We start from the raw sequence: 12,632 nt of genomic DNA on the forward strand, positions 1-12,632 counted from the left end.
CTCAAGCATTCAGGTTGTCCTTGCAAAGGAGGCAGCTTCTGCAGAGCAGGTCAGTGGCATCCTGTGTCTAGGATGTCTAGTCCCTCTAGCCCAGCAAGAAGAGCACTCTCCAGGAGGCAGGGTGGAGATTCAACTCTCACCAGCAAGAGGAGGAATTGAGCCCAGCTTTCACTCGTAGCGTTTAAGCATTCTTGTGACTAATCTGTTGTGTAAAAGGGAATAGAAGGGAAGGTGACGACAGCATCTTTAATACCACCATATTTCCTGCAGTTTGCTTGCTGGAGTGAGCCATATACAGAGTTTCAAAACTTTTTTTACTTCTGATAAAAATATTACCTGTATCAAAACTGAAACAAAGTATTGAACGGGAATGTAGTGACGAAAACAATCTCTCATATGAGCGAGAGCATGCAAGTGGAAATTACTTCATTGGGAGTGAAGAGGCAAAATTCATAGCTCAAGGAACTCAGATAAGGGAGGCTGAATAATGTTCATCGCAGGATTCCTGTTAAAAAAAGGAAAAAAATACGGAACCCAAAGCTGGGGTACAGGAATCCTAAACAGATCTGTTAACTGCCATTTCCCATATATTTGCCATTTTCCAGTCATAATAGTAGTAAAAAAGGAGTAAAGGGGAAGCGGTCAGGCAAGTCCTGACTCTCTTCTCTGACCCAGTCCTATGGATGAGGAAAGAGTTAGAAAAATAATTGAAGAAATTGTGGAAAGTACAGCAAATGAGGTGAACTGCAACGGAGGAACCCCAAAGAAGGATTATCGTAGAACAGTCTAACATCTTTCTTGGAGAAGGTAGCTTTGTAAACAACAAAGAAGCAGTACAGAAGAATAAATCCCTCTGGATTCAAGGAAAGCATTTGATCTTAAAACATATAGGCAGTATTTGTTAGGCTAGAGATTAAATTTAGTGTAGGAAAGAGAGCTGGGGAGTCAGGGAGAACAGCAGTGAGTTATTTTGAAAGGGCTACTGAATGTTATTAGTGGAGTTGAATGAAAAGCTGTATTTGGGTCTGATCTTATTTTCATTAAATCATTTTGGTACTAGACAAATACTATAATAAACGTTGGTGATAACGAACTCAGGAGATGTCAGCAGTACAGGGATTTGTATATCATGCTTACATGACTGCGTGATCTTAAGAATAATAGATTTTGGATGTAATTTAATGGCGGAACATGCAAAGTCCTACACCTTAGGAACTAATGAGATTTTTCTGCTATAAACTGGAGTAAGAAAATTACGTGAGGAGGAAACCTATGTTCATTAATCAAGCACAGAATGACCGTGAGCCAACAACAGGTCTGTGAAGGGGGAAAAAAAAAGTTGTCAGCTTTCTTGGGTAACAAATATCTAGGAGAGACAGGGATTTTTAATGCTGTTGTAGAAGACTGCTGGATAACTTCAACTGAGATCCTGAGTAGAGTTCTGGTCAACTAAGTTCAAGGATGATGGGCTCTGATTAGAAGAGGTAGAAGGAAGGTGATCTGAAGGAAGAGGGAAGGCAGGGAGGACACTGAGGGCCTCTCCAGCCCAGGGACTGACAGCTCAGGCAAAGCAGGGGCGTGGAGAGGGTGGGATTGCTGCCTGGGAGGAAGGTGAGAGGACAAACATGAGAGGGGAAGAGGACAAGCACGTGCTGTTTCAGATATAAGGGCAATGTTGGCACAATAAATAATTATAAATTAACCATTAATATATTTTGATTGGAAATTAGATGGAGGTCTCTAAGCAAAGTGAGATCAGGGCATAGAAACTCTTCAGTTCATTGTAATGTTATGGTTGCTTACCTTATGGAAGAGAGAGTCTAAAATGTTAGCCTGAAAAAGGTGACTGTGCTTGATGAGCAAAGATGCACATCTGGGAAACAAATGAACAAGGTGATTGACTGTCTAAATCTGATCATGTCTGAGGCAGATATTTAGGCACTGAGAAAAAAGAATTGAGCACCGTGGTATTTTAGGCAACTGCAAATTACAGCAATTTTAAACTTCTCATACTTCACGTTTCGTTATGAAACTAGTGCTTGTACCTGTTAAATTTAGCTACAGAGGAACTACAGGTGGGCTCTTTCAGCATCTTGGATTTCCCTTGCGGGTCTTACTCAAATATCTGAGGAAGTCGCCGTGCTGACCTGGCTTTGAGCTGATATCCCAGTGGGATGCTGAGTGGAGGCAGTGCCACCTCGCTGCCCACCCAGATGCCTCCAGTTCTTTATGGCAGGAGTGTGGTGGTCATTCACCCCTTCCCATTTGAACAGGGTTGTGATGAAGCACTACTGGTACCATCTGGAGTCGCCAAATTTTTCTTGATGCCTTTCAGCGAGGTTTTTATATTTTATGGAGCTCAGTGGACATTTGCTCCGCGTGTCTGTGTGGATTCTCTTGGAGCTGTCAGCGGGCTCAGCAGCCCACAGAGCATCGCTGCCGTAGACGGAGGTATCTGGTGGTCTCGGTTTCTTTTCCTTGGAGAGACTCCAGGGGATTGCTTCAGTGCTTGTTTACTCTGAAGAGTATCTTTAATGGGGACTATCAGGTTGTAGTTTGTCATCACTGCTCTCTGCCTGGCGGCTCAGGGAAGTGCTCTCTTCCCCAAAGCGGTGAGACAACTTTAGCAGCCTCAAACACAAACACTGCTTAAATACGTGTATTGCGTTATTGTCAGGCGCAGGCAACTGAAAGGCAGAAGTAAAAACTCGTTTTTAATAGCAAGTTCTTTATAAGTTTAAACCAAGGAGCCTATTTTGTGGTGAAAGCTTGGAATTCAAGAGTCAAAGGGAGCCTGTGTTCATGGTGGCTGCTCGTGCTCCTGCTAGGCATGGTAACTGCAAACATATGAATTTCCTGACTCTGTAAATTAAATGGGCTTCAAAAAGGGGCAGGGAAGAATTCCTGAGGGCTCATAGCCCAGTGAGAAAACCAGAGGGAAGGCACAAGATGAAAGATGCTCAATGGTCTGAGCTCATATTATCGGGTATTGCACCCCAGGGCAGCGCTGGGTATTACAGCCCACATGGGAAGAACATAAGAGTTCAAGGGGCCCAGGGGTGCTTCAAATATTTGCTTTAGCTTAGTCTTTTAAAAGCTGTTTTTTGAATCCCAAGGATGATTTTCCGCTCCTTGTTTTTAATAGGAAAGACTGTTTTAATTGGGATGATTCTTAACAACATTTATCTGATAAACAAGAAATGGCCAACCGTTACTGTTGATCATTAACCCTGTTGTCCAAGAAGTCTCGCCAACCGGTCTTCAGTTGTTTAAACCAGCTGCCGTCAGTTTAAATACTGCTTTGTTTATCACTGTGGAACAGGTTATCATTTGTAATATGTTTTGCTGCTCGCTGGCATTATTTTAGAAGTTTTTTATATGATGTTTGATTTCGTGTGGTTTTTTATCAGATCTAGCTTTTAAGGGTTTTGTGTGAATTCTTGTGAGAGCTACCGTCTTTCTCCAAACAAGGTTTTAAGAACAGTGATATATAAATATGTCCCTTCCTTACTGGCTTATCCATGATTATCCCTCTCATAAGGGTAAAATGCTTGTCACCGTCAGCACTATGAAGTTTTTTTCCACCTTGGAAAGTCTCTTGTAGATTTACAGTTTCAAGGAGTGAAAGATCCCTTGAAATGCTTTGGAAGAGGAATGGTTCTTCTTACTGGAATAATATTTTCTTTTCACACAGGCCACTCCTCCGGTGAACATTCCAGGGTCAGCAAAATTCACTCCCAATGGCAGTAGCTTTAGCATCTCTTGGCAGTCGCCTCCAGTTACCTTCACCGGCATTCCAGTAAGTGAACGACAGAAAAAGAAAGAAAGAAAAAAAAAAAGTTTTTAGAACTTTTTGTTTTGTTTCACAGTGTCTCACGATAGAAGTAACTTTGACATAACAGCTACCGAAAAGAAACAAATTAAATATATGCCTCAGTTTGCCAGCACAGCTGATTTTAACACTTTTGCCAGTCTCTTTAATTCAGTACAGTTACTTTTTTTTGCAGCAGTGTCTGCAAGCAGAGAATTGGATCTATAGTATGTATTTTTTAAACTATACACTTAGAAAAGAACATTCTGGTAGGTGCAGAGCCTGGCAGTATCTGCTCCTTTTTGTGCCACTAAGAGATTTCTTACAAAACTAGATGGAAAATCAGCAAGGTGATGGTTATGCTAACAGGCTAATTGGATTCAAGCAGCAGGGCTGTTACCTAAATGAACTCTGAAGGTGAAATATATTTGAAAGGCGACTGAAAGAAACAATAAGATGAAATGCAAAGTCTGGTTCTAGTAGGCTACATATATGTAGTCCCTATTGATACCAGAAAATTCTGTACATTTATACAGTAAATATGTTCAATACATATTGCATTTTGATATTAATACATATTGCAGTTTGGCGCATTTTTAATGAAGATGTAGTAGATGTATTTACTAGATGTAAGTCAACTCCGATGCTTTCTTCAAAAAGCTGGTATAAGAGGCCTAATTTCATGAACAGGGCTGCAGAAATGGGATGTTTGCTTAAACACAGAATTCCAGTAGTCCTGAATGTCACGCAATATAGGCATGGACACTGTAGGGGGAGTTAAAAACCTTTATGAAGCGTTCAAAGGGATTAGGCTTCTAGTGCCTAGCGTGGTGAATACTAAAAGTAAATGTAAATCCCTATTTATGAGTAGTGGAAAATCTTCTGTGTAATAAATAAAAATAAATATTAATGTAATGTATCCTAATTTTTATTGGAGAGCATTTTTCAGTATAAATTGATATTCTCTAATCATAAAGCTTTTTTGTGTCATAACATTTCATTTAATATTACACTTTATGAATTTATGAATTTTTAAAGTGTATTATGTAAGGCACATTGCTCATCCAAAGAACCATATAGCTTTTCTTCTCCCGACAGTGAATATTAGACATGGCGATAAGAGATACTATTTCCCTCCCTTCTCTTCACCAAGTGAATTTCCAAAGCTTCTTACTGTCAACCTTTGGCAAATCTTGGGAGATTTTCTGCAGAGGCTGTGGCATCCTGCAGGGATGATAAAAAATGAAAGTGGCTGAATCAATTACACTGCACTCTGCCAATGAATATTTATTAAATTCCATCAAGGAACAACTAACAGTGAAAGACATCATGCTGGCAGCAATTTCAACAAGAGTGCCTTGACAGAGCGTGCTATCCATGAAGTTCCTTGAGAATTTGATTTCCCAACAATGGGGTTGATACAGAGTAATTATGAAACTGGCTCCTTTTGTGGAGTAGCAGAAATTGGTGCCAGGAGTGTTGGGACTCTAAAAATGCAATTAGCCACATTGTAAATCAGACACTTAAGAGAACAGGATTAGACACATATGCGTTGAGTTTACTTGTTCAAGCAGCAACGTTGATCTGTGGCTGTAGAGTTTAGAGTTCTCAAAAGAATTTAAGAAATGCCAAATCACTTTCTGAGAATTGTATGGAGATGTCAATGCTTTAAGTACAATCTAAAAATAATCCCAATACAAAAACCTGGGGAAGCAGCGATGATGGCAGAGTTATAAACCACTCAGGGAACCATATGAACTGCCTTTGTATCTCTGTTTAACAACATTTATAAGGTTGTTTAGCAAGAAAAAAAAACCTTCTAGGTTTGCACACATTTGACTATTCTGTCATCAGTGAGATCATTTATGAATTAGAAAGGCTTGCCTGCAGTGGAAAATTATGTGCAGCAAGTGAGGGTGCAAATGCAAAGTGATGTTAAATAACTGTATATTAAATGAAAGTTTCATTTCTCCTGTTTCGAAGTAAATTAGATATTGCCTTATAAAAACGGGGCTCTGTCAATTCTCAGCATTACACAGAGTGTAACTACTTTAGGAAACCTATAGTATAGGGGACTTTCTCCTTCTCTTATGAGGTTTATTTAAGCCCAGACTGTGTGACAGAGCCGGCATACTATAAACTCATGCAATTGTATATGTACATGGTCCCTGAGATTAGATGCATGTCTGTAGCACCCAAGGGAACCTCACAGAGTAAGTCCAAACCATTACTTTTTGCCTGACCTTAATATTTATTCAAGCAGTTTTCTAAAATGGCTTTGGGTTACTTTTTTGGCCTGGACAAATCACTGAGCAGTAAAGGGTTAGGTACAGATTTGCAAAAGTGCATAGGTCTACACATTTCTTCACGTTACTAGTGATGTTGGAATGGGGCCATTCTGTCCTTGACCCATTAGAGGGCTGTTGAATCCTGGTTTTGAACAGGCTTCTTTCTAGACCTGTATGTCAGCAGTTGAGTCCACAAGAGAGACGAAATTTCAAAATAGTCATCTTTTGTGGGTTTTTTTGACACCTACCTTAGGTGTTTCCCCATTCATTCCTGTGGACAATGAATTTCGGTGACACTGAGCACTCTCTGCTTGCTGTCCCAGGAACTGGGGTGTTCAGACAGACATCATGACTTACATTAAGTCCTCGCTTTCGGGCAGTCTTTAGCAGAGCAGCACCAAAAGGCCTTTGTGAATGTGAGGGTGCTTATCAGCAAGTTCCTAAGTGCCTCAAAACAAGCCATACGTACAGCTGGATCAGTCGGGGTTCTGTATGCAGCTGCTTTAGGCTCAGGGGTATTCACAGCATCTAACCATAGGCATTTATCTAGAAGTCTTGTAGTCATAAAGGAGGAGAATTAGGGGAACCTCCAAAGTCCTTATACTTTGTGCTCTGAATCATGCATAAGTTAGATTCCCAAGGCAGATGGGAAATACACTTTTTCTTATCATTTTCCCAAGATAACTTTGCAGGTGCAAGAGCAGGTTGAGTGTTGGCACAGCCATGAGTCATTGCTAGGTGCAGTTCCCTGCATGAAGCAGAAAGGACAAGTTCATGTTTGCTCTACCACTTGAGGCTGAACTAGGAGAAAAAATAAGGTATAGCACAGGGATGTATGAGGAGGATGAATTAAATGATGCAAGTGGGATGAGCAACGGTGGAGTCTGTATCTCTTCGTACTGGAGGACTTAACATAATGACCATATAGTTCCACTTCTGTGTAACGTAGGATAAAAGTCTTGAATGCCAGCGTGATCTCCGTTGTGTGATACTGATTTTTACCAGCCTGCTCATAAGACCCAAAAGAGTTGAACAGGAGAGAAGATCTTTAAGTTTGATAATCTGATGTTTACAGATTCTTCTCTGTAACCACAGTTTCCCCCAGGAGATGTAACTGGAAACTCCACGTCCTTGCTTCAAACACACACTATCGTTTCACATTAATTCTCTGTGTTAGACACCACTTCAAATGTGAAAAGCCTCCGAGGGCAAGGATTGCCTTCTCATGCCTTCCTCTCAATCTGCTCTTAGTGTCGCCTACTAAGGAATACAGCTAACTGGTATTGTTTAGACCTGCTGCAAAGCGTATCAAAATATACTAAAGCTCAACTTCAGTGCAGTTTAGCTGCCTTGGTATGCCAATCCGTGGAAACTATCGTGCAGAGACCCCCTCTGGAGAATGCGAGGGGAGACGCAGTCTGCATGCTGCAATTACTGCTCAAGCCTGTACTGTGTTTGGAAGCAATCAGGATAATTGCTTATAACATAGGAGGCCATCAAAGTACTTGTTTGTTCAATGATAACCCAGGAATGTGTTGAGTATCAGTTAGTAGTGGTAGATACAAAAATTTTCTGGTTTTTAAAATGTTTAAGAACCCTAGCAGAATTGACTGGAGATCTCTGGTTGCTGGTAATGACTGGAAAACCGTGCAGTGTGTGTGGTAAATGCCAAAGAATAGAAAAGTGTTATTGCTTTGCATTTTATCTTTGGTGTTTCAGTCATTCTTAGGTAAAACAAGAGAAGTGGTTGATAAAAGATAGGAAAAAAAGTAGTAGACAACAAGCTGCCCTCAATATTGTAGAGTGATAGGACAGAAGGAGCTAGTGTGGTCTCTGGATATATAAAACATGACTTATGGTAAGCAGGCAGAGAGAGGGGAAATTTCTTTCAACTTTTGGAGATATATTTCATGTATCAGTAATGGTCTAAACTTGTTCAGAATGTGAGCTGCACATGCAGTTAAATCAGAAATTTCTGTAGTTACCAGCCAAGAGTAAAAGTTGAAAGACTGTCTGCTCTCCATTACAAGTATTATTTTTTTGCTACTGTCGAGTAGCTATAAAATAGACTTTATGTCAAAAATTAAAGCACACTCAGTAACTCTTTTCAAGTCAGGTCAGTTCCCATTCTTCCAGATATTATGAGACTTCAGAAGGGCAGGAGTGAAAAGTCATAGCAATGCAAGGAACTATGACAATATCTGCAGTTCCTGGCTGCAGGAGGCAGTGACTCCCTGCACCAGATGCCCAAAGCTTGCTACGTTCTGTACATAACAAAAAATGAGTGTTTGTAAGTTTTTTTCTAGTTTTTTTAGATGTAAAGTTGTTGTGGCCTTCACCCAGTAGCAAAATAAGACCCTAGCAGTAATTTAGGAATAATTTAAGGCCAAGCTTTATGCCATGGGATTACCCGAATAATGTTGCCAACCCACACGCTCCTGTAGGCAGTTTATTTGGAAAGTCTCAGAAGACCAAACTACGCCCTTCACTCGGGAACACTGACAAAGGAGGACACCTGCTGAGAAGGTTTACAGTGCAGAATAAAGGAAATAATCCAGTACATCTTGTTAGCAGCCTTAATCAGAAGGGCTGCCTTGCACTCCCATTAAAACCTTGAGGGCTGCATTGTAACTGCCGTGCAGCAAACCCCCTTCTCCAAGGCTGTCTCTCCACAAAGAGTGCCAAGTCACAGACGAGAGCAACTCGTGAAATCACTTTATTTCATAGGGGTTTATCGGTATTGATCTCAGCACAGGCCGGAGTTTATTTTTCCAGTTATTTTCTTTGCTTAAATTGGAGAACATTTTCGTAAGAGCTATTCAGAGTTCTTAAATAAGAATGAATGCATTTCCTGTTGTTTCACGAAACCTGAAACGATGCTCATCTGTATTCTGGTTTGCTCTGTTGGGATGACTGGAAGTACAGGGAAACAAAATGGAGCTAATATAGTGTACCTAATGCTCAGTGGACATCTTTCTAAATAGACTTGCAACTTCCCTATGTTTGTATGTTTTATAATAACCTTTCCTGGGTATCCTTGCCACCATGCATCATGAATTGCATTTTCTGGGAGAAGTGTTTATACTGCATTCATATGTGTATGTTCTTCATAAGCAGTTTTTTTGTCTGTATTGACAGGTCTCACCAACTCATAATCGTCCTGCAGGGAGTGGAGAGCAGAAACAGTCCCACACAGTTCTTTCATCACCGCCTAGAGTAGCATTTGGCTTGAGGTATGGGACCATTAGCTCCTGCTGACAGAGCAGCAGCCTCAGAACCTGGAGGGCATTTAGTAAATAAGATGTCAGTGGCCAAAGAAACAGAAAAACCACACCACCAACCGTGATTGCAGTTGTCAGGCAGTTTCTTACTAGAATGCTTCAGAGTAAGTGTTCTGGACCTATTTTGCTTTTCATTACTATCAAAGGTAAAGTTTGGGGGAAAAGTGAGTTGTTGTGAAATGAAAAAGGCAGACTGTGAAGGAAAACTGCAGGCCTTATGCCAGGCATGTCTGGAATTCAGATGCAGATCTAAATTGCCCTGTAAAGCAACGCTGCCCAGATTCACTGCTCCACCTGAAGCATCCTGAACTTCATTACGTGGCTTTGCTTTTTTCTCTGAAAGGCTGGGCTGTCTTGTGTGTTCATCACCATTCAGTCAGTACGGTATTTGGCTTTAATTGAATTACAAGAAACCGTATCTTACAATAAATTAGAGCAAAGTAAAGCTTTTTATGCCTTGTCTTCCTAGACGTAAGCTACATTCACTTCCATTAAAGCTAACTGATGGTGGACCAGAGTCTGCTTTAACAGTGTTCAAAAAGTTATGTTAAAAAAAATCAAACTGCGACACTGAATTTCTTACAGTAAAGAAACTCTTTAATTTCTCACAACCCTAAAGGTGACTGTACCCTAAAACGAGACAAAAGGAAGATTTCATGCTTTTAATTTTCTTCATGACTCTCAGATCATTGCATATGCTACAAACCAAACTTAGGATCTTCCCAATTCATGGATTGTGCCCATTAATGAATGTTCAGTAATCAAAAAATGCATAGGTGTGCAAGAGAGGAATCACCAGGCAGTTCCCATGTGTGCCATGCAGCATGTAATACAGGTATTAAACAATTCTGTCTGTACAGTTACTTGATTTAAAGACGCCAGGACAGATGGCACTGCTAGAGCGAGCGTTGGGTTACTTCTTGTAGCATTGCTCCTCAGGTGTGCTGGCTTTCCATGTGTTGAATAAAAAAAAGTTCTATTTTAACAGTTACTTTGATCATTTTCTGAACTTGTGAACTTTCGAGTGTGGTTATAAGATGAAAAACATGACAGTCGTTACAGCTTTAAAAGCAGATACTGCCTGCCTTGCTGACTTTGGGGACGACAGAGAAGGAGCACATGTGAACATGCTGCAGCTGAGGGCAAGGGTTAAAACTTGTTTTCAATCACTTCGTTGTTTCTCAGTCAGTGAGCTCGGAGCAAGCCATGCAGGAAGGACTGGCAAGTTTAGGAGCTGGTAGCTTCTCCCCTCTTTTGCATAGCTGCTACCTGCTGGTATTTGACTCGAAAACAACCCAAATCCCTTTGAAACGCTGGGCGTTCTCTGCCGGCTGCGCTCCATGGAGACTGTTGTCCTGATCTTAGGGTGATAGAGCAAAGCTACGAAAGCATCTCGTTAACAAGCTTCCCTTTCTCTCTGACAGGAAGCCTAGAGGGGAGGGGAAAAAGTGTCGGAAGGTCTATGGGATGGAGAACAGAGATATGTGGTGTACTGCCTGCCGATGGAAGAAGGCCTGCCAAAGGTTCATCGACTAAAGATTGAAATTATGCAGAGGATTTGGGGATGGGGGAGGACAACAGCAGAACCAGATTGCTGCAGCTGCACTGTATCACTTCCCATTTTCCCTCCAGTGATGTGTTGTCGAGGGGTTTTTTGTTGGTTTTTTGGGTGTTTGTTTTTTTAAAGAGCTTTGTATTTCAAAGTGAAGCACTTGTAACCAAGGAAAAGCACTAATCAAAACCTGTGTGGAGCAATAGAGCAAAAAAAAAAAAAAAAAGCAAAACCAAGAACATACAACAAAATTCTGTCTTACTAAGTGTGGAAACCAGAGCAGCTATTAGTGTTTTTCTGTAAAAGAAAGGAAAAAGTTAATTTTTTTGCTAACTCTGTGAGCTACTTGCTCCTTAAGATAATTTTTAACCATTTCAGTCTCTGTGCTGTGAACGTCTGTATTTGCTAAACTGAACAATTTTTCTTTTCCTGAAACGAAGATCTCTTTTTGAAAGCTTTCTAATAAACACTTCAGAGTCGTATAAGCTACAGTTTACTCAACAAAAGCTGTACTAAGACTGGAGACTGCTAAATAATTCTCCTGATACGAATGATCGTGATTATTATATATTTTTGGAAAGGGGAAGTGGGGAGGAGTTGGGATTTTTGTTTGTTTGTTTATAGGAGAAAAGCAAAGTCTGAATTTGCAAGAAGGACAAGCAGTGCTCCTGGAACTTTTTTAAACCAGGCACAGACCAGTGGAGTGGAACAAAGTAATTTAAGTACCAAATTGGATTTTGATCCTCGAGAGGAAGAAAAGCAGCAATGGAAAGTCACCAGCAGATATTGTCACAACAAGAAGTTGAGGGAAGAAATCCAGTGATGCTTGATGGAAACCCCTAAGAATACAGTGGGGGTCCAGTAGCTTTTCTTACCGCTCTCCTGTTTCTGAGGGAGGATGAACAGTTGGACCAGCACGTCTGTTGCTGCAGGAGGCCTGTAAAGAACTGGCAAATGCAGCCACTAGGATTATATGTTAATACCTATTCAGGGACACGATCTAGCCCAGCAGTTCTGCTCTTGCTTCCTTTTCTCTTATTTGAGAGATTGTCGTTAAGATAATGGTTTGCTTAGCTTTCCCCCCGCCATTAAAGTTGCTAAGATTTATTTGATGCAAAAAATTGGTGGAGACAAGAAAATACTCCCTTTCCACAACATCATCTCAGAAAAAGAAGTACAACAAAGGAGCAACGTATTTATGGTAACAGTTCATTTCTTAACTGATTTTGATATACGAATTAACAAGTTTCTCTACTTGCAGTACTTGCATAGATTTGGGTACTTTAGTTTCTCTGTCCATTAGAAAATACACCGGAATGCGGAAAGCTGGTGTTCTGTCTCAACTTGTATCAAACTACCATTAATTAACGATTATTTCAGTGCAAAAATAAAATAAGGATTTACTAGGATATGAATGTATACAGTTAAACAATACTTGCCAGTTAAACAAAACAAGACACCTTAAAAAAATCAAAACACAGAAGCAAAACTTTGCCTATTAATAGAGGCATGGAGGCCCACAAATTCCTGGTTTGGGTTTTTTTCCGTACCGTTTGAAATTAGACCAGATCTTTTGGGTTTTTTTATTTTTTATTGTCTAAGCTGGTTCATCCTCACTGAAAAAAGGGGACTCTAAGCATCTAAACAGCTTTCTAAAATCTGGTCCGAAGTTCACTTGATAGCTTTATTAAGCGTGCGTC

At 40.5% G+C, this 12,632-nt stretch overlaps 1 protein-coding gene across 2 annotated transcripts in view; it reads left to right on the forward strand.

Moving 5' to 3' along the window:
• Positions 1 to 12,303, forward strand: part of ZNF704 (zinc finger protein 704) — a 77,149-nt gene extending 64,846 nt beyond the window's left edge. Inside the window, exons 6-8 of one of the 2 annotated variants that reach the window (XM_009334999.1) lie at positions 3,695 to 3,799; positions 9,238 to 9,332; positions 10,805 to 12,303. In XM_009334999.1, coding sequence (XP_009333274.1) covers positions 3,695 to 3,799; positions 9,238 to 9,332; positions 10,805 to 10,916 — 312 coding nt within the window. In that variant the 3' untranslated portion in view covers positions 10,917 to 12,303. The remainder of the gene's footprint in view (positions 1 to 3,694; positions 3,800 to 9,237; positions 9,333 to 10,804) is intronic. The other variant, XM_009335001.1, reaches the window with a different exon arrangement.
• Positions 12,304 to 12,632: the final 329 nt, after the last annotated feature.

This window comes from Pygoscelis adeliae, unplaced genomic scaffold (genome assembly GCF_000699105.1).
Source record: "Pygoscelis adeliae isolate BGI_AS28 unplaced genomic scaffold, ASM69910v1 Scaffold101, whole genome shotgun sequence".
Taxonomy (NCBI): domain Eukaryota; kingdom Metazoa; phylum Chordata; class Aves; order Sphenisciformes; family Spheniscidae; genus Pygoscelis; species Pygoscelis adeliae.